Genomic DNA, 22,475 nt, shown 5'->3' on the forward strand with positions numbered 1-22,475 from the left:
CCTGGTCTTGTGTGGTTATGTCCATTTGTGTTCTGTCTGCAGTTGTTTTAGCTTCCGTGTGTCACATTATGCTGTTGTAACGCTTCAATTTCCCCTCTGGGATTAATAAAGCATATCTCATTAACACATGGACAAACACATCCACTAGCATCATACTGGTTGGACAAATGGGAATTGCTTATAGTCCATTTCAAAGTTTTCCATTAAACTATTTTCCAATGTATGGGTACATGTATGGGTCATTAAGGCCATTATATTTCTGCAGGGATAGTCATGTAGTCTACAAACAAACCCAGAAGACAGTTATAATATCTTTTATTAAAAAACAAATAACATGGCATTATGCCCAAGTAAAGTTCAAGGCCCAATCTACAAAACAATGACATTCTGTCTACTGTACGCATCTACTCAGCTGTCAAATACACATTGGGCACTTTTTATAATCTTTTTTTCTTCCGCTTTCGACTTAAACAGAAAAACTAACCATGAAAGCAAATTACAAGATAACAAAAAAAAATAAAACGATAAAATTCAATAAATCTTGTATAAAGCACAGTTCAGACCAAAAGATTTTGTCGAGAGACAAGCCCATCTTAAGCCCGATTTATTCTTATCGTACGATGGTGTGCAGCACTGAAAATACACAATGCATTGCAGATGTGACGTGCCGTGAGCTTGTACAGCAGCCATTTCGGTGTGCAACACCCTCGTACAATGGAGCATAAATGAAGCATTGGAACGTTGGGGAGAAAAATGGCAGTGGTCTGAATGACCCTTAATATACACTCATGGTTCCGTTTACCATGGACGTCAAGTCTAGTAATTTACATATACAGATGTTGTGATCAAGGTGGTGTACAGGTCTCATTTCTTCTGTTTAGCAGGCGGTCTGAAATGAGAGAGAGAAGACTGTTCAGAACATCATACAGGAGAAAAAAGGATGTCATGGAATGAGTCCGTTTTGTTGATCAAGAATCTTTGGAAGGTGGCATGGACTACTGTACATACAGACATTTAACATACTTAATCTTTTTTACAGCACCGCACTACACCCTCAGGGAAGCAAATACCATGTTAAAATAAAGTTATAAGCCTTTTTATACTTTGTCATGAAAGAAACAGCGTATCCACAAGCTCAGTGCACTGTGACCTTGGTAGATCTATTTTTGAAAAAATGTCAACCTTTTTGAAAATGTTTGCCTATTTTCCCAAACAAGGTTGAAAGTGGTTAACCACATCATGAACCGCAGCGGGGGCGAACAGTGTGAGCTTGTAGATATTTTCGGCGAAGACATTTGGTGTAAAGGGAAAAACTAGCAGACCCAGCAGAGCCCTGGGTCGGTCAGCCAACAGTACGTTTTAACAGCGGGCGAGACAGCCAGATTAATTTTCCGGAAGTGCATTATTTGTCTATGGGCAACTACGGGCGATAGCAGGCAATGGTCGAAAAGTGGGCAAAGGAACGCTCATCTTGTCGGGCCGTTGTTTGACCCGTTGTTAAAACGCACTGTGGTTGTGGTGTGCTCAATGACGTGCCGTCCACCCACCTGTAGATCCCCACCACGATTGCGTGGTCTCTCTCATAGGGCTCCAACGTGAGCTGCTCCTGTGGTTTCATGTTCTCTGAGCTCATCTTCTTCACCTCAGCTGCAAACACAGCTTCTGGAGCTGCCGTGGAGTCTATGCAGTTCGCCTGGAGAGAGAGAGAGAGAGAGAGACAGTCGGTATTAAAGTGTTACGTTGGCCGTGAGTTTGTAATAGTCCGTGTATATGTACCTGTGACTGTGGGTGACAGTGGGTGACTATGTGTATATGTACCTGTGACTGTGGGTGACAGTGAGTGACTATACCCACAGTCGCAGGTACATATATACAGACCATTCATTATATGGCATTTATGTTATTGTTCGTTTTAGTGTCCGTTAATTATTTTCAATGCATTACTGGTACTTTACTTTATTACGTCATACCTTGATGGAGATAACGAAATGTCCTCCATTCTTCAGGAAATTGTGAGCATTCAGAGCAACGATTCTGGTCTGGTCAGGCTGGGCCACATCAGCAAATATTACATCCACCATGCCTGAAAAGAGACCCATAAGTATTCATGTAAGCCTCTGAATGAAGACTGTTAAGACATCTGTCATTTATTGGACAGCAGAGCAGAACGAACACATTTTTATGCAAGAAAATGTAATACTAAATTCACCAGGGAAGCTGTATGAATCACTTTCAACTTTGTGTCCTTATTTTTGGGCATGTTGTAGGCAGTGTTGTGGTTCATATGAAAGATTTTTTTTTTTTTTAAACAAATTGCCGTGAATAAACAACCTGTAGAAGGTTCTGATTAGGATTGCAGGCAAAATATTATACTGTACATACAGGCCGCTCACAACACATTTGAAGTGTACTGTAATGTTATATATTGATAACAGTGCTATAAATGAAAATCTCTTAACCTTGCATTTAACACAGTACTACTAGCAGGGTGAAGCATTGGGTGCTTTTACTGTGACGCGATTGTACATACCAACCAGCATGCGGTATTTGTGTGGGTGTCGGGCATCTTCAATGATGGGGATGATGTTTGTTCGTTTCTTTGCCACGTTGAGGAGATCACGACCCGACCGATGCGAGAACTCCACGGCATAGACCAGCCCTTCCTGTACACATAGAACAACAAATGTATACACATACACAAAAAAGGCATACTCAAGTGTTTAAAGCCTCCATTTGAGACAAACAGCAAAGGAGGGACACACAGGAAGTGAATCTTATTCTTAATATACCCTTTTGTGTCGTACTACAGAGGCTTGTAGATAAATGGAGAATAGGTAGAAACTCAAAGTTTACTTTTTAGACCCAAACCGCACCAACTCCTTCCTTGAAACAGTTTTAAGGACACCAACGCAACTCCTTGCAACTGCCATTGGGGATAATGGTTTCATGCTACACGCAATCATTTGGTTGCAAGGAGCCGAATGGTGAATCATAGCACTTATGATTCACCATTCAACTCCTTGTTGAAGGCTCAGATCTCAGGTCAGCTTAGTTACATGTGCAATTCTAATTTCACTTTTTACATTTGATGCTGGTAGAAAAAGCTGTGTGTAAATGCTTGTCAGGCAGTGAAAATAGACATTTTCTACAAGCTCACTTAATTAATGGAAGCAATCCTTACATTAACAAAGACCTGGATGGAATGTTTAAGTTCATGATCTACATGTAGAGGCTAAAGATGCTCTAAAATGTTGGGTCTCAGCAGGAAAACTTAGGCATGGCCCTGTGTGACCACAAGAAGCATGCAAATGCTAGATTTAAATATGCTCTCTACGCTATATCAAAATAAATGAACAGGCCATGAGGGCAAACTCTGGCTGAAAAGCTACAGAAAAATAATGTTTATGAGTTCTGGGAGGAATTAATGTATTAATTATGGCCTTAACAGGGATCACACAGAGAGATACAATCTTTTCCTCATGCTTCTGGAAACACTGGAGGCAGTGTTTATACGTTTTTAATTGATACTTTTTGGAGTTACATAAACTAGTTTTTTATTGTGTCTTGTTTCTGTATAAGGTATATGGAGTCTTATGGACCAACTGTGTCTGGAATAAATCAATCACGTGTCATCAAAATAGGGATTCCAGGTTGAAAGTGGTTCAATTTAACACCTTCTTGTATGTCCCTTAGGACTGACATGGTACTGACCGGTCCAACTATGTCCGAGACGTGAGACACGGTGGTCCCAGACGCTGCACCCAGGTACATGACTTTGGAACCCGGCTTGATGTGAATCTGGTCTACTCCTCCCAAGATGGCCGCCGCTAGTTTGGACCGGAAGGGGTTCCATGCCCTGTACTCGATCTTCGTTTCTCCCTCCTGAGACAAAAAAGACAGGAAATTAAGCCACTGTAAATCAACTGATGTCACATGCCCTTTCACCATCAGGGTTTCTTTTCATTAATCCCCATCCGAGCAAAGCTCGAGCCCAGGCAGCACTTCAGTTCCTTTGGCTATATCTGGGACGCAACTTATAGCACATTTTTGCTCGTGCCCACCACAGCAGCTCGATAGTGTGCGACGCTGCTGATGCAGCAGCGGTGGTACAGAGTTTCAGAGACTTGACACACACGATACATTGATTAGATAAGAGTAACCGTGCGTTTCTGTGGTGAGGTTTCCTTAAAGTCAACATGCTACCACCTTTACGCCCACTGGTAAAGTCCAACAACACTTCTGAGGACTTCTGCGGTTGTTCGATATGCTGCCGTTTTCGCTATTACACTTGTCTACGCCCGGCCGTCTCACTCCAAGTTTGGGTCTGAAACAGAACCAGTTTTGAGTCCCAGCCCCAATAATAGGCCTCCCATTATCCCACACAAAATCTACAAGGTCGCAATGCCTCGCCACGACCTTGTAGAGTATTTTCACCAAATTGAAAATGGATTGTGAAGCAGCGGTCATTATCCTTTATGTAATCTTACCTCTACACTCATTCTCTTCTCTCCATAGACGGACTCTCCCACCACCATGTTCCTCGTGACCAGAGCATCCTCCTTCCCTCTGCAGATGAACACTCCTGAAAGAAGCAATACATCATCTTTTATTATATTGGAACTTTATATTTTCCACACAACCTATAAAGAGCATTTAAGTGACAATACATTGAATCTGAATGATATCCATACCACAATATTAATCAGTACAATGCAATATTTTATTATTATTTGTACAGGACCCAAAATGTTTCAGATAACTACCTAAACAGAATATTGTATAGGTAGAATCTCAAGACTAAATCAGGTAGGAACCCCCCCCCCCAAAATCCTACTAAAGGAGAATGGTAAATGTAACAATCGTGGTCCAACACTTTAGACACAAGAAACCATCGAGCAACAAATTATGAATATTCTGTAAATGGCTGATCAACAAGCACACAATGCAGTGTGGATGCTGTTGATAAGCATACATTTTGCATTGGCTATGTTGGTTATTTGCAGCCTACCAAGCTGTAGATTCTGAACATATATTTCTTGTATAAAACACAAATGGTGATATTAATGACAATACCAACCTTCATGTCTGTGTGGCTCCACCATGACCTTCCTTCCTGCACCAAAGCCCCCCCTGCCTCCTCCTCTGCCCCTCGGTGTACCCCTTCCCCCCCGATCACCTCCACGTCCCCTAAAACCCCCACGTCCACCCTCTGGTGACCTGAAACTTCCGCCACCTGGAAGAACAGATTCAAAACCACTGTTAAAGTACCGTTTACGCCATTTGACTACATACATAAATAGAAATACTGATATCACAAACAATCTCCCATTTACAGTAGTTTACCTAATCCTAAAATGCATCACTTACAATTTATTTTTGACCATATATTTGCGTTTGTGAATTTCTACTCAGCAGAATAGCTGCCAAAAGCTTAATAATGGACCAAAAAAACTCAGACAGCCATTTCCATCTTATGAAGATAAAGGAGTCAACCCGTTTGAAAAACACATCTGATTACGAATATTGATAATGGACAGATGATAATGGAACGTGGGTGAAAATACCATCATCCATCAGGTGATCACAGATCAAACTTTAAACAGCCATCAGATGTACATGTCCTCACCTCGTCCTCTGAAACCCCCTCTTCCACGGTCACCAAAGCCACCTCCTCCACCAAAGCCCCCTCTTCCTCCGCCCCGGTCACCAAAACCTCCTCTTCCTCCCCGGTCACCACCAAAACCACCTCTTCCTCCACGGAATCCTCCTCTTCCCCCCCGATCCCCACCTCCACGGGGACTAAAGCCTGTAGGACAAACAGAGAAACAATGGTAGACGTTATAAAAAAATACTTTACATAGCTCTACAGTCGATGCTTAATACAGAGGGCACAGCCGGCATTTAAGGTAAAACAATGTATAGGTAAGTAACACCAGGTCTTTTTTTCAAGTCAACATGCCTTTAAATGCATCTCTTGTTGCTGACAGGTGAATAAGAAACTAGATTAGATTGAAATACCACAGAGTTGTAAATTTCAATGTCCCGGTATAGTCTTTTAGAAGATGAGTTATGAGTCCCACTTCAATGACGTTAGGAGTCATATTTTGCAATTTTACAAATTGCAGCATTTAAATCTTATATGGTACAATGTGGTTATGTTCATGTAGAAAGCAGAAGAAGAAATGATTACTATAACTAAAGCTATCGAAATAAACTAGCATAGAAGTAGTACAGTAGTGCATCCCTGGGATGCAGAGGTCGTTGTTTTATTGCGTCACTCAACTATAAACGGCGTTTTGGGATGCAAAATGCACCCTATTTTAATCTCTGAGAGGGTATGCACGTGACACGATATCATAAAAGGAAGTTTGCAAGTTATGCCTACTGAGAAAAGTTCTTTAATTTTAAGTACTAACAATGTTAACAACTCACTTTGCCACTCACTTTATGCATGCGCATACCCTCCATTTAAATTAACATTTTACCATCTTGGAACTTGTTGCTAGTGACTCACATTATTGTCGAGAGGTCAGAGTTCCCAAATCATTTGAGGCCAAGATGACTTTGTATGTATATGTGGTGGGTATTGCCTGCAACCTCACGATAGATATGTACCACGATACAATATATATGACATTAAACGTTGATTTCAAATAATGACCATGTATTTACTACAAGAGCTCTGATTGCATTCTGTTCTGTGTGTAGCAAAGGAAATGCAACACTCAGGCACACAGATCTTTAAAATAAATAAAGGCCACCCCGTGGATTCTTCGTGCATTGCACCTACACCACTGTTTAAACCAAAAATGGGCATTGTAAATGGCTTCATTTGTGTGGCATGACAAACAATATCATGTTGCAATGTTAATGTTTCTAATAAAAACCGTTGCTTCTGGTGGCATGTCTAAAGTAGAGATGTAATTACCAACTATTTTCATAATATATTAATTCTTTCTGAATCAAATTTAAAATGATCTGATAAAGTATACCAATGTCGACTTAAATGAAAATGTGTATCGTTTCTGGTTTCTTGGATCCTTTACGATGGTATTAAAACTCAATGTATTTGGGTTCATTTGGTTGTGGACAGAGTTGACTCATCTTGGGCTTTGGAATACACAAGACATTCCCCCCCAAAAGGACGAGTAGATTAAACTCCAATCCATTGTATTAAAGTGCTCAACTAAAAAAACCAAGAGCAAAACAATACATACGAGATTTAAAGGCTTGGGAAGCTGAGCTTTGCTCCAACATGAGGTTGGAACCAACACTGCGTGGGCGCTACAACATAAAATTATCTTATTGCCCACATATTAAAAAAGTACATTATCCGCAACCACGATATCGATAACTGTATAACTACACCAATACAAATATGCTTTAAGACTATTGGTATAAAAATTGTGCATTTCCTCCGATCAGGAAGAGCACCTATGGAGTCAGTCCACCATCCACCTCAACACGTGTGTCGTCGCGTTCAGTGCGACCATGTGGAGTTACAGTACTACTATTAGTGAAACACTTAGCAGCCAACAAGAGACGACTTTAATGGTGTCATATGATAATTTCATCTACCAAACATGTCCAATTCAACAGTGCATATGGTCGGTGTGGTACAATTATTATATAAACACTAAACAGCTGAGCAACACTTTAATGGAGTTTGAAAACACGCTGCCGTCGGGCAGCAATGGCGCAGCAGGCCGAGTTTTAGAACGTTTCGAATGTTAACGCTAAAATGAACTGTTGCAAGCGTATTAAAGACGCGCGAATAACAACAACCGAGGAGTAATTATAAATTAAACAGTACCTGGCACCATGTTCAAAGCGGGTTGAAAAGTATTATTTCTTGTTTTTGCTGAAGCGTCTCTTCTTCACGCTGCTCGTGTGTCGTGTCGTCTGTAGTTTCTGCGACTTCTTCTTCTGGGTTAGAGCCGGAGCTTCGATCGGCGCATGCGCACGGGCTGCCCATGTGGCCGTAGAGAAAGTTCCCATGATGCTTTGCTCGTTGCTATTCATCATTTATGTCCACCTCCTATGTGGCCACCAGAGAGCGCCAAAAACCAATATGTTCAGTGGTTCCCAAACTTTTTCCTGCCAAGGACTCCCGAATTTGACACAACAAAGTGTTTAAAAAGATATGCCAGTGCCAGTGACCCCCATACGAGAATATTTGTACGGCTCTAGCAGTGATTCTCAACCCGTTTAATTTCAAGGACCCCCAGTTTGACATGTATTAGTCTACGGAGTACGGACCCCCATTTAATGGCATTTCTATCTCTGGGACCCCACATTTATATTGTCAAATCAATGTTAATTTAACTCTGAGTGTACAAATGGACTGGGGACCCCCTGGAACTCCCTCCCTCAAGGACCCCACTTTGGGAACTACTGACCTACAACACAATCTGAGAATCCCATCAGCCCTACAACACAACCTTCTGTTTGCGCTGCCTTTTGATTGAGGTACTTTTCTTTTTTCATGCCGTTCTGCACTGCAATTGTATGTTGTTCTGTGTGTAGCGCACTTTGAATTGCCTCGTTGTTGAAATGTGCTTTACAAATAAAACTGCCTTGTCTAGAGAACATTGCTCAACAATAAGGTTTAATTGGTTAAACAAACCAAAATTCCCATAAGCTCATATAACAGTTACACTAGAAGACAACATGTTTAAATGGAAAATGTATTCGTTATGGTGATACACCAGCATATACTGTACATGGCGACGCTATGAAGACAGTTCCCAGTGATATTCTGTCCCACACCTCACCCAGCTCTGAGCTAACATTAGCAATCTGCCGGAAAGCTGAGGAAACCAAGCAACCAATCAAATAAGCAGACATTGAGCAGTGCACCCCCTATGTTATGCAATCAGACTCATTCAACTGCAAATCTCAGTCAAATCATGCAAAACAAAAAAGTTTTTTTTTGTGTGCATGATTCGACTACTATGAGTCGACTATAGGCCAATCAGACAGCAGGCAGCTGCTACTGCAAATGAGTTAAAACTGATATGGGCTGGTGTGCTTCATTTTAACCGCCTGAACCCATATTTTGGGGGCGAACACCCAGCATAAATAACAAATCTATAAAGCTCACAATGCATTATGTGGGGCATAGTATTGACCCCTCGGCGATTCGTGTCTAGCCTGGAAACCAAGGAGAAAAGAAACAACCCAGTGGCATATACCATGCCAGGCTAACTCTGGTCAACGAGTATATTGTATAGGGTTTAGAAAATGTCTGACCTGTAATGTTAAACAAACACTTTTAAAAATGCAATAAAGGTCTTGTGCAGGTTCACTGGAAAACGAGATCTTTTTTCAGTTCAGAAATCTTCCTTGCATGAAGACTCTATCAAACTGTAAGCCCTGCTTGGTTCTCATAAACCTATTATTAGGCCTGGTCAAAGCCCTTTGTGGGCTGTGTTTGTGCGCGTTTGGTTTTTCCACGCGGCAGACCCGTGTTAGAATCCTGGGCGTTACAGATGGCACATAAACAACCCTGTAACCATGTAGTTCAAATCAGGAAGCTTTTAGAGTGACAGAGAATTCATGTGTCAGATTGAGGCTAATATGGTGTATAAGGACACACAGTATTGTACCAATACTACCAACACCGGTGTCAGTGACATCATTTAAAGGCAATACACATGGAGGATTTTTTACTTACAAGCACAACAGCCAGTGTTATTGTAACGATCTTCCACGACATTAAGCAAATAATATGTTAAATAAAACAATATTGAAGTTGTTCACAGAACATCTTGTGACCTGCTTCTGTGTCCTAACGCGCCACACAGGGAACTGTTCAAATCTGTGATCCTATAGTCCCATTTAGCGAAACCAACAAAATGAACCCAGTTGGTTCTGTATATAGAGCATACATCATGTTGTAAACGGGCCGTTGCGGTTCAGGACAAATTTCAGACCCTCTCCGTCCTCAGCGACACAGTCAATTGAAAAATAGCAGATCTACAAGCTCATGGCGCGCCACCGAGTGGCGCGCTACGAGCTTGTAGGTCTGCTATTTTTTGAAAAGTCGTGAAAAAAATGTGTATTTCAGAAAACTGGAGGACGAGCAGAAATCAGCCGTTCAGGTCGTTTCCCAGGCCGTCTGTCAGTCAGAGCCCCCCGGCCGGCTGTCCTGATTGGTCGGTATATATACGGTCATACTCCAGTTCCCAGCAGCGCCTCTGCAGAAGAGCGTCCGCCGAAGATGACATCGTTGACGGAGACGCCGTCGTAGGAGGAGCCAATCAGGGACAAGGGGAGGTTCCTTTCCTTTATGTACCGACGCATGGACTCTGGATAGGGAGGGACACACGCACACAGTTTGATTGATTGATGGATTGATTGTTCATTAACAAGATTGATAACAGTACATGTAGTCTGTAGTGCAGTCAAATGTTATGCTAAAAGGATGAGAAGAAAAGGGTCCCGCTAACCCTTAACGGTCCAGGGGTGCCCAAAATCAGTAGATCACAAAGGCTGTGCACTGAGGTAGATGTACTGTATACCTAAAGAATATTTAATTTAAATATATAAAAAAAAACTATTTCTGGCATCTGCCACTTCACTTGAGTTTAAGGTGACTTGATTGATTGATTGGCAAAAGGGGCCTGTGTAAGCTCAAACTCGCAATGCAATATTTTGTTTTCAAGAATTTTGTTGCTGTGCGCAAACGTCTGTAGCATTACAAATTGCCCCCCCAGGTACAAAGTGTGGGCACCCCTGCCCCTAACGGTTAGGAGCTTTTATTGTGTTACACAATAAAAGCCCTGGGTGGCTTGTTTCCATTACACAAGAAGAAGAAGCCCTGGATTTTTAATATTTTCTATTAAAAAAAAAAGGTATCACACATGTACATCTATAAGATAAACAGTCAGATATATTATATACGCATTCACATCACTACAAAAGTATGACACTGATATAACACTGAATCCATGGAAACTCACCGACCCTTCTCCAGTGTCCCAGATAGTACTGGGGTATACAGTCCTGAAGACAAAAGACAGCATATCATGAATATCCAATACTAACTCTCACCGGATGCAATGATCGGTTATTTGCTGCACACAACAGACTAGAGACTAGTCATCTCTGTGTGTGAGCTCTCTGTGCTTATTACACATTATTAATAGACTACTATGTGTGGCTACGGGCTGCAGATCTTCTTAGGGACAACACAAACACACAAAAACACATGAGATTATTTGATTTCATTCACAACATCACTCATGTGAATACTAGGACAGTGCAAACAGGTCAACACACACACACACGGGTACAGAAAGCATCGCCTTCTCCATATATGGCGACTGCCAATTATTGCAGACACTGACACATGCTAAAAGGGTTTCTTCCGCGGATTCGGGTTCTTGGAAACGCCTCCCCCCCCCCAGCCACTGCTACACACACACACACACACACACACACACACACACACACACACACACACACACACACAGTGTCCTACCCTGTGCAGAGCCACCCAGCTCCAGCTGGGCTCTACGGTAACTCCTAGGTGGCTGCGGACGGCCTCAGTGGCCGTTGCTAGGAGACGCCCCTCTGTCACTTCCTCTGGATTCCCAAACACTTCCTGGAACCAGGCCCCGCCCATCATCACCTAAGCAGACGCAACCAATCACGACGATGAGCGGGGGGGCCATGAGCTTCAAACCCACACTGCTCAGTTTTGAATGTCTATTCAGTGAAATTGTATTTGAATCTTTACACAACAATAAATAATAAGTCATTGATGAGGTGAGGCATGCACCTTGAACTGGGTGTCGGTAAGCACTTAATCAATCGGTGTTGCGTTGGAAAAAACATGTTTTTAAATGTAATGAAATAAATAAAAACATTGTATTTATATGTAGATCCCAGGAGGTGGAGCAGCTTACTGTATGTCACTGCTAATGGGGATACTTAAGCAATATTACACTTCAGTGATGCCTGCGGAACTCGACTTCGTCTCGTTCCTGACCGCATCCCTGTCGTGGCAATAATCACGTTAACCCACACCCTCAAGTGTAATATTGCAATTGTACAACAGTTACCCTTAAAACTAAGAAAATCGCCGAAAGAATATATATTTTTAATGACAGATGTAGTCACTAGGACCACAAATGTCCCAAGAAAATAGCTAGCCTAGCCACCGAGTTTGCTAGCGCTCTGGGAGAACAGAGCAGCTGAATTCTTTGTTTTGATTAGGCGGTGAACGAGGTTTAACCCACGGCTAGAAGGCCGTTTCAACCAATCGGATTGCGTCCTCGAAACGACCTGTGGTATAACAACAAATAAACCGATAAGCACCACCTGATGTATGGACCATTGGACCAGAATGTTAGATTTAATAAAAGTGCCTCGTTAACTTCAAAGAGCAGTGTGCGTCAATTATTTCATATTTTCCGAGATGAAGTTCAACTCCAACACACCAGCTAAAGAAATGTGTGTTCTGTGGGGGTTTTTCTTTAACACAGTGCAATGCAGAGGGTTTGTAGAGGGCGAGTGACACCATGGGTGACATTGGAGATTAATAATCACGGATAGATTTGGAATACGACAGCACTCAAGAAGATACTCGGTAGCGTAGGATATCTAATTATGTTTTAACCCATTCTGAACGGGAACCCGTTTTGGTGTTAGCATCATGTCATGCTTTAGCTATTGAAAAATAGCAGATCTACAAGCTCATAGCACGCCACCGAGTGGCGCGCTACGAGCTTGTAGGTCTGCTATTTTTGAAAAATCGAAGAACGACTGACATTTTTAGAATCTGATCTCAGGTCAGAATGGGTTCATCAGACCAGTGTGTGTCCAGTGGAAACCTCGTATGAATCTGATCTCAGGTCAGAATGGGTTAATGATCCATTCATAAAAAAGAGATGACGCCACTTCTGAAAGACCCACGACGAGAACCGGAGCGCTCAATTTTGTATTTTAAAACCGGGAAAGCATCTGCGTCATTCTAGATTATTTTTGAAATAGCAGATCGTGCCACGCCGCGAGCTTGTGCATATTCCGTATCCAAAGTTCCCAAAAAGTTTGGGAACTACAAATTTAGAAGGCATTTGTAGAATCAGTCCATAGAAAAGAATACCAGCAGCACTCACGTCGTATCCAGCAGTAGGATTATTGTTTTTATTTTCTCAGCGTTCCGCCAGCAGCAGGCAAACATACGGACGTTTCCTTCCGAAGGCCTTCCTCGGACGAAATTAACGAGCTCCATCCCCAACTATAATTATATTAAGTTAAGTAGCTGTTTTGGATGTATGATAACTACCATCTGTGTATTTGCAGGTCCTGTGGATCACAGAACAAAATGTGTGTGTGTGTGTGTGTGTGTGTGTGTGTGTGTGCATGCGAGTATGTGCGTACCGTCAGTCGTGTTGTATCTCCATTGGAACTGTTGTGTTCAGGGAAGGGAACTGAGTCATACACGACTCCTAATACACCTCGATCTTCTGACGATGGCACGAGGTGACCGAAACCCTGGGGAGGGAGGAAGGGACGGACACACACACACACACACACACACACACACACACACACACACACACACACACACACACACACACACACACACACACACACACACACACACACACACACACACACAGGTGAACATTTTCAAAAATGTTCAAAAGCAATAGAGAAAATAGAGGGTCTACAAGTTCACTGCGTGTTGCATTGAGACACGTTATCAACTTGGAGATGGGCTATTTTCACTATAAAGTACAGTATACTGTATACCTTTTGTGTGGTGCATTAAATATTTTGGCTGGGTGCGAGGAACAATCTAATCATCTGGAACAGCCGTTCTGTGATATTTTCATCCAGACCACATGGACTACTTCGATGAATAAGTAGACCAGAAGTTTAATTATTCGAATATAAATGAACAATTGAGCGAAACCTTTATTAGCGTCATCTCCACGGGGGACCTTCCTTTGAATACAAGCGCCTGACCCGTTCTCATTTTCAACCTGCATTTTTAGAAGCAGAGAAATGCCACACAGAACCGACCCCTCGCACGATTGTGTGAATGTTAATGAATTCAACAGAAACGACCGTACTTTTTTATCTCCTCCTGTTACCAACTCCAGTAGTCCCAACAGTGGTTAGAGACTACCATAGACGTAGAAAGGTGTCTAGACGCCTCCTTCGGCTCTGGGGCGACTGTATCTCAGGCGCCATCAGACAGGGAAGGCAGCATTCGTGTGCGTCACAGAGGCCCCTTTTCGACCAAAATAACTTCGGTTCAGAACCAGTGCCGTTCCGAACCTTGGTGCTTTTTGCGAACCGGTCGCGAACCGGCTGCATTTCCACCAGATTGACGGCCGGTTCATTTGGTGGCGCTATTATACCTATAACCTAAACACAAAATGTTGAAAAAGAAGGATCTGGCATGCCCGCAGACGCCCCGGCCCCCGAGGGTGTTGCACAACACAAACCGATGTAAACAGTATCCACGAGGTCGTGATGTCAAGGTTACAAGTTATTATAACGCCCCGCAAGTCTCAGCTGGATTCTGGATCGCGATGCATCCGTAATACGTTTGGATCGTTTCATGTTTTCGTTGGCAATTAATGTAAACGTATTTTTGTTCAAAGATGGTTGATCGCATCGAATATCTGTTGCGTGTGTCACTGTGTCTGCAACCTCCCAAGTTCCAACCCACTGACAAGTTCCAACCTACTGACACACCCACTTATATCGTCTCGGTTCACAAAGCGCTGCGTGCAATTACAAAGCTGAACCACCGTTTTGTGGTTCACATTGGGAACGAACGTTTATGGTTCGGAACCAACTCATTTTCAGTGGAAACACTCTGAACTGGTTCAATATTTAGCGGGAAGAAAGAACCGAACCGGTTCAACCCCGGTGGAAAAAAGGGGCCAGAGTGGACGTTCGGTTAGGCCAAAACAGAGGCTGGACTCCCTCTTTCCCAGAGGCACTTTGGCATTTGGCAATGTAAATGTTTGGTTCCTCATGCCATGATTAAAGCACCTCTCAATTGAAATGTATACGTCCCGGAAAAGACACGCTGTGATTGGCCAGTATAGTAGCCAGTAGCCACTTGAGTGGCAGCATGCCTTCCGCACTTCCTTCCGCCTTATTCCCCCGCGATACAGATCGCTCCAATGAACAGGAATGGCGAATGAGTCGTCTAGGTTTTCTATGGAGACTATATAGGGCTTTCACTTCTAGTGATTTTTTACTAGTCGCCTAGTTTACTAGTCGACTAGTTGTTTAACTAAGCTTATGCTTTAGCTATTGAAAAATAGCAGATCTACAAGCTCATAGCGCGCCACCGAGTGGTGCGCTACGAGCTTGTAGGTCTGCTATTTTTTGAAAAATCGAAGAACGACTGACATTTTTTAGAATCTGATCTCGGGTCAGAATGGGTTATAATCAGACCAGTGTGTGTCCTCGTGTGAATCTGATCTCAGGTCAGAATGGGTTAAAGCCCCCTTACCGTCACAGGGAGGACGGAACCTCTGTACTCCAGGTTGACCACGGCGACCGTTACCGTGACGATGTCCTGGAGCTGCTGGGCGAGCGTCTGCAGTGAGGACGGAAGGACGGCCGACAGAGCTGCCGAGAGAGACAGACTTCTGTCTTCAAACACAGACCTACAAGCTCGTAGCGCGGCACTCGGTGCCGCGCTACGAGCTTGTAGATCTGCTATTTTTCCAATAGCTAAAGCATAACATAATGCTATAACACCAAAAGGGGTTTCCGCCCCAAAATGGGTTAAAAGGTGAGGTCACAGTGGTCTAAGTCAAAATAGCCGATCTACAAGCTCGCAACGCAGCGCAAAAGGGTGGCGTCGTGTGCTTGTAGATCTGCTATTTTCACTGGTTTTGGGTCCCCGGACAGTATTTACCTTTGGCCGGCAGAGCAGAGATTATGTGGTCAGCAGATATGGTTCCGTCCTCCAACTGGATCTACATGCGCGCGCACACACACACACACACACACACACACACACACACACACACACACACACACACACACACACACACACACACACACACACACACACACACACACACACACACACACACACACACACACACACACACACACACACACACACACACACACACACACACACACACAGTTTTCTCTACTGGCTTATCAATACTATTATATATTATATTATATTGGATATTATATATCCACTCTATTAATTCTCCTCAACTGTCAAGTCATATGCAAGATGAGCTGCTTTACAGAGTCGGGTTACACATGTGTTACATTAGTACTGTATGTGTACAGATTAAGCCTGGGGGTGTAGGGGGGAAATGCCAAGAGAATTAACCATTTTGACCTGAGATCAGATTCTAAAAGTGTCTTCTACATCCTGACAGTTTTCTGAAAAAGCTATGTTTCTATGTCAGTCGAAAAGCTATGTTTCTATGTCAGTCGTTCTTCGATCTTTCAAAAATAGCAGACCTACAAGCTCGTAGCGCGCCACTCTGCTATTTTTCAATAGCTAAAGCATAGCATGATGCTAACACCAAAAGGGGTTCCCTCCCAAAATGGGTTAAAAACCAGGTTGGGTGCGTTCCGATTATCGTTTCACTCACTGACCTCCCAGCCTGACGCCGAGGGGCGGATCTGTTTGACAGAGGCATGCGGGTGGAGCTGGACCCCCCTCCCGCTCTGTGCCCTCAGCCAATCAGCCATGGCCTCGGGGAGAGACTCCATGCCTCTCCGTAGCGACCACTGAGCCCACGCCTCCCGCCTGGACCTCTGGGCCAGTTCACCTGGAACAACGACCTGGGGACCAGAGTCTGGAGGAAGACGACAGGGGGAGGCTGTTTTTTGTCATTCCAAGTGTTTACAGTATAACGTTTAATGTCGCTATAACACTGATAAAAGGGGTGTATCTTTCATGTAATTACCATTACCCGGCGTTCCCAGCAGCATGCCCAGCACTATGGAACCTCTTTGCTGCTCAGCGTTGTACAGGACAGGGAAACAGGAGCGCACGCTCAACTTCCTGCAGTCCCCCGCGAACACACCACGGCATAAACTGTCAATGGCTATGTTTGCCAGCTGCGCGCACACGCACGCACACACGGACGCACACACACACACACACACACACACGCACACACACACACGCGCACGCACAATTAAAAGGGGAAAAAACCGGTTAATTTATTTGTATGGTATAGACAGTGCTAGAAGAACATTCACAGCAAGCATTCTTTGAAGTAGCCAATTCAAAAGCTCACAACATGTAGTGTTGCAACACGTTGTGAGCTTGCAGATCAGCTATTTTTGGTAAAGAGACACACACACACACACACACACACACACACACACACACACACCTCCTCCCCCAGCCTCCTGGAGACGAAGGAGTGAATGGACTCGTCTTCCTCCTTGCCCCTCCTCACCAGCAGCTCCCTGGCCACACTGAGCAGGATGGGACGAGAGAAGGGAGGAACCGTCTGGACCACTCCACTGGAGGGAGGGAGGGAGAGAGAGAGAGAGAGAGAGGGGGGGTGGTTCAATTCCAATTCAAACTACCACTGTACTGTATAAAGGCTCATTCATAGTCTGGATCTTCGGTGGTGAGGTGACCACCGCTCCGGTGGTGAGGTGACCACCGGAGCTGAAGTAACGTTGAGCGGTGGTGAGTGAAAACAGAGAGATAGGGCTGTGGGCGGTGGTTTGCTCTTCACCGCGGCTCGTGACATCATGTCATAGTTCGGTCGGTCACCTCACCCCCGAAGATCCAGACTATGAATAACGCTTAACAAACAAACAAACAGTGAGTTGAACCTCCTCCACGGCCCAAGGCTGTCTCACCTGATCCCAGACGGCATGCGGTGCAGTTCTCCACCCACGTACAGATACCTGTTCTTGGAGGCAACGTGACTGTAGGTGACCGGCAACACCTCCCCCTGGAGACCCAGGTCCTCCACCTGCAAAAGGAAGACAGACAGACGGGAATAATGCTACCATTTAATAAGTTCTCTTCTGACGTTAGAGTCATGTCATGACTGGTTTATTTGTCAATGAGGTTCATTGATATTCAGGTTGGAATATAAAAAATCTAACGGATCCGTCTTGATCACTTGACTTGACTATAGAGATAATGTGTGTGTGTGTGTGTGTGTCAGTGTGTGTAAAAAATAATGAATTAGATAATGTGTACCTATTTGCGTCATGTTTGGACAAAATTTGTAGGAGTAATAATATATTAACAAAATGTTGCAGTGACATAGTAACAAGCTGCACAATCCCCCCACAAAAATGTGGTAACAAAATAATAATATTTCACATGATTCACAATATCACTGGCGAAAACTAAATGAAAACTAAGCTACGATGACTAAAACTGAGACTAAATATACTGACAATTCTGTCAGCAAATAAAAACTAGACAAAAATGTTAGGAAGGGACTAGTAGTGGACAAGAGATCCAGTATAAGTCATTTTACACTTGGTTGCATGGTGGAAATAGCCGATCTACGTACAAGCTCACAATGCGTCGCGTTGTAAAACCAGCCATCACGACGGCATTAAAGGTAGAGTAAGTGATTTCACTTAATTCAAATATCACTTCTTTTTTTGTTTTGTTGTGATAATCCTCTCTACTATAGAGTGTGCTGACCATATAAGGAGTTCCTCCCTGTCCCCAGTTAACCCCTGGGGGGGTCAAAGAACCTTAGGTTTCATTTTTGACTCTCTATCCTGATTGGACGAAGGCTTAGGTCCCACAGCCAAAAAACGAAACCTAAGGTTTTTTGAGTGAAATCACTTACTCTACCTTTAAATACATCTTAGTCGACTAAATCAACCGTGGATTTAGTCGACTATAATCTTAAGATATTTAGTCGACTAAAACTAGACTAACATCCCAGGTGACTAAAATGTGACCGAAACCAAATGAAAACAATTGAAGAGACTATGACTAAAATCAAAATGTGCTGTGCCAAAGAATCAACAACAACAACAACAACAACGCTGACTAACAGTACCATGTTGAGCGTGTTCTGTCCCACCGCCCCCGCGGGTCGTATCCCTCTGGGTCCATGTTCAAACACCGCCCCATCTGACCTCCGGGTCGACCACAACCAGCCCCCGAATCGCCCGCTGGACTCACACAGGATGACCTGGCAGGAGAAACAAACGCCATTTTTTAGCAGTAGTCTACTATACGTTGGAACAAGAAGACTGTACAACTGTATGGCTGTACTTGAAAAAACATCAGTACAAACAAGTTAACAAAAATGTATCAGCAAAGTCTGTGGGTGTGTGTGTGTGTGTGTGTGTTACCTTGGTAACGTGGGGGCTCTTGGTGAGGTAGTAAGATGCCGCCAACCCCCCGATCCCCCCTCCTAACACAGCTACTGTCTTCATTCACTACACACACACACAAACACACACACACACTATAAGTGCCAAGTACTGTAGTGCAGAGGATTATCTCAATTCCCAGCACAATCACAACCTCCACACGCATCCGCAACCTAGGTGTCATCTTTGACCCTACCCTCTCATTCCTCCCCCATGTACCTCCCCCATGTAAACCACATCACAAAAACGGCATTCTTTCACCTCAAAAACATCGCTGGTCTCCGCCCCTCCCTGACACCCTCAGCTGTCATTTTATTTCAGTTTATTTTGCTAGCTTTAGTTATAATAATAATTTCTTATTCTGTTTTCTACATTAATATAACCACATTATAACCATATAAAATGAAATGGGAGTTAAATGCTGCAATATGTAAAAAGAACATGACTCCTATTCCCCTAATCTCGTTGGAGAGGGACTCAGAATATGTCCCTGGGACTCATCTAAAAGACCATCCCTGCATCCCGGGACTCATTACATTGAAAACCTATTTACATCACTGAAAGTCCTTTTCTTATATGCCCCCCCGCCTCCCACACATGTAAAGCATCTTTGGGTATTAGAAAAGCGCTATATAAGTCCCAGATATTATTATTATTACAATATGTTGTGAGATATCCCGCTCAAAACAAATACAAAACACAATATTTGGGGACCCCCAGAACATGTGAAACCAACTTTACACACGAAGAAGAGTGTTTATTATTTAGACGCCTTGTTTTTGTGTGTGTGTGTGTGTGTGTGTGTGTGAGTGTGTGCTGGGGTAGGGCTGGGTTGTGTGTGCTGTGGGGGCGAGGTCTGTTGATAAGAGGCAGGCAGTTATTTTATCTGTTTTATTCCGTCTCTGTACTGTAGTACTAAACTGTACTGCAGTGTAAAACATGATGGCTCAGATAAGCATGTTTATGGAAATATTAAAGTTAGGGAGAGAGCGACACCCTGATAGAAGTGACCAGGGTTTGGAATAGAATCAGAACCCTCGATGAATTGCATTTTTATAGCGCTTTTCCAAGTGCTCAAAGTTCATTCATTCATACATTGGGAGGTGAAGTGGCGAACAGTCGACGCCAGAGTCCTCACTCCCCAAACCAATGGTGGCAACTGGCAAGCTCACACCGACCAACTCATTGGAGGCAATGTAGGGTTCAGTGTCGTGCCCAAGGACACTTCGACATGTGGACAGGAGGAGGAGCCGGGATTCGAACCGCCGACCCAGGGATCATTGGACGACCTGGTCTACCTCCCGAGCCACATAGTAGTGTGACTGTTTCCTCTTTAAGCACCATCATAAAGACATGAAACAAACCGCTGAGCAGGCAGTGGTTCTCATTCACAGTCCACACCCACGACGCCAGAGGGAGCTCAACAAACCATGTGCAACCCAGATTTGGCACAACCAAGGGACTAAATTAATTTCGCTCCTATGCCACCAAAATGTGGAAGGCCCTACCAACAGTCATTAAGACATGTGAATCCCTTGACTCCTTCAAAACCGCTCTCAAAGGGCACCTACGGACGGCTGCAATTCGAAACTGGCCCACCGTAAAATCTGAATCCCCCCCCCCCCCCCCCCCCCCCTGTATATGTTGTCTTCCCTTTTTACTATGATGATTTCCTGTTTTTGGCTATATAGAAGTGTATATTTGTACGTCTCTAAATGTTATGATGAATTGAACATGGTGGGCCCTATTGTAAACAAGTCTAATGCTTATGGTGTCGTCCACAGGTAACAGTTTTGTATTGAGTTGTGCTTGACATGTACTGTAATTCTCCAGTCTGTTAATAAATACATCAATCAATTCAACTTCTTAAATTTCAAGGACCCTCATATAACTCTGACTGAGGGTAGTAGAAGGCTATGTAACCTTAGGTATACCAAATGGAACCAAATGGACCACTCAGAGTTACAGACCATCTTTAAAAGGGTATGTAGTTAGCCTACTTTCCAGTTTCCACCCTGATCAATGATGTGTGGACTGTCTGTTGACATGATCAGTGATCATGTCAACAGTCCACACACCACAGCTCATCATTTGAAACCCCCGCCGACCTACTCTCTAAAGTGAAATGGTTACGGCGACAACACTGAAGGACTATTCTTAATTATTCTTAAGACGTATTACATGAACAAACGCTACAAACGCCAATAAGAACGGTGTCTTTTTAAACGGCACACATAATAATGATAAGAGGTGACCTTACCTTAGTGGGTTTAATATCATATCATGATGTCTGACAGGACACTGACAGAAGCCAGTTACAAAACTAGCGTTCTGTCAAGTGCTCCACAATAAAAAATAAGACTTCCGGTACAGTTTCCAAAATAAAAGCTTCTCTCATCGTTCACTAAAACTGCCTCGGGGGCTAAGCTCATAGAGTTATGGCTAAGCTTTGTGACTGATACATAAACATTCACAAGAATGCATTATATGGCGTAGTTGACGACGTCTGGTAGTTGAGGACCTGTTATATAATTATCCAGAACCCTTTTGGTGTGTGTGTGTGATTTTTTTTTATAATATCTTACGTAGATTCCGGTGGCATACATATTCTTCTTTGTTGGTGAATGTTCACTGTTTTATGGCTGTTATTTCCACCACCTGGTGGCCTGAAAGAGAAACTGCACTCATTCATGTCCTGATGAGCAACATAGTTATTCAACAAGTCACATTTCCTGTTAGGACTAAGGAATGGAATTCAAAAGATGTGTTGTTTTTGCACTTGTTCCAGATAAGAGAAATATACCTGGTTTTATATATAGGCAATGAGGATGACAAACTCTTTGGTTGATAATGGATAAACATAACAATGTCAATAAGGATGACAAGGGACTTGTTTTATTACTTGATTCCTTCAAATATGTAGTTCTGACCTTCAACCAGATAAAGGAAACCTGGGGCTAGTTATGACCTTCAGCCAGATAAAGGGGGTAGTTTAATTAGGTGTAGGTTAGTATTTTGCCTTTATTGATAATATATACACAATAAGTTGACAGGAAACAGGGAGAGAGATGGGGACACACAGAAAAGTTCATCGGGATTGGGACTCGAACACGCGACACTCACTCTGGCTAGGTGCCTGG

General features: G+C 43.4%; 2 protein-coding genes across 2 annotated transcripts; both read right to left on the reverse strand.

Moving 5' to 3' along the window:
• Positions 1-298: 298 nt before the first annotated feature.
• On the reverse strand, positions 299-7,941 carry fbl (fibrillarin). Its single transcript, XM_080767588.1, has 9 exons — positions 7,814-7,941; positions 5,627-5,806; positions 5,078-5,233; positions 4,488-4,582; positions 3,712-3,882; positions 2,531-2,663; positions 1,971-2,083; positions 1,548-1,693; positions 299-889 (listed from the first exon to the last, which is right to left on the reverse strand). Exons 1-9 carry the CDS (start codon positions 7,821-7,823, stop codon positions 865-867), a joined length of 1,029 nt encoding a protein of 342 aa, XP_080623714.1. The 5' UTR covers positions 7,824-7,941; the 3' UTR covers positions 299-864.
• A 1,509-nt stretch (positions 7,942-9,450) lies between these two features.
• On the reverse strand, positions 9,451-21,707 carry ppox (protoporphyrinogen oxidase). Its single transcript, XM_080768025.1, has 13 exons — positions 21,596-21,707; positions 19,315-19,401; positions 19,017-19,151; positions 17,842-17,957; positions 17,361-17,493; positions 16,926-17,079; positions 16,612-16,814; positions 15,902-15,962; positions 15,491-15,609; positions 13,390-13,503; positions 11,486-11,635; positions 10,965-11,007; positions 9,451-10,310 (listed from the first exon to the last, which is right to left on the reverse strand). The coding sequence occupies exons 2-13, from the start codon at positions 19,396-19,398 to the stop codon at positions 10,174-10,176; spliced, it is 1,449 nt and encodes a 482-aa protein (XP_080624151.1). The 5' UTR covers positions 19,399-19,401; positions 21,596-21,707; the 3' UTR covers positions 9,451-10,173.
• Between the last annotated feature and the right edge of the window lie 768 nt (positions 21,708-22,475).

This window comes from Protomyctophum bolini (assembly GCF_963924005.1).
Source record: "Protomyctophum bolini genome assembly, chromosome: 7".
NCBI classification, from domain to species: Eukaryota; Metazoa; Chordata; class Actinopteri; order Myctophiformes; family Myctophidae; genus Protomyctophum; species Protomyctophum bolini.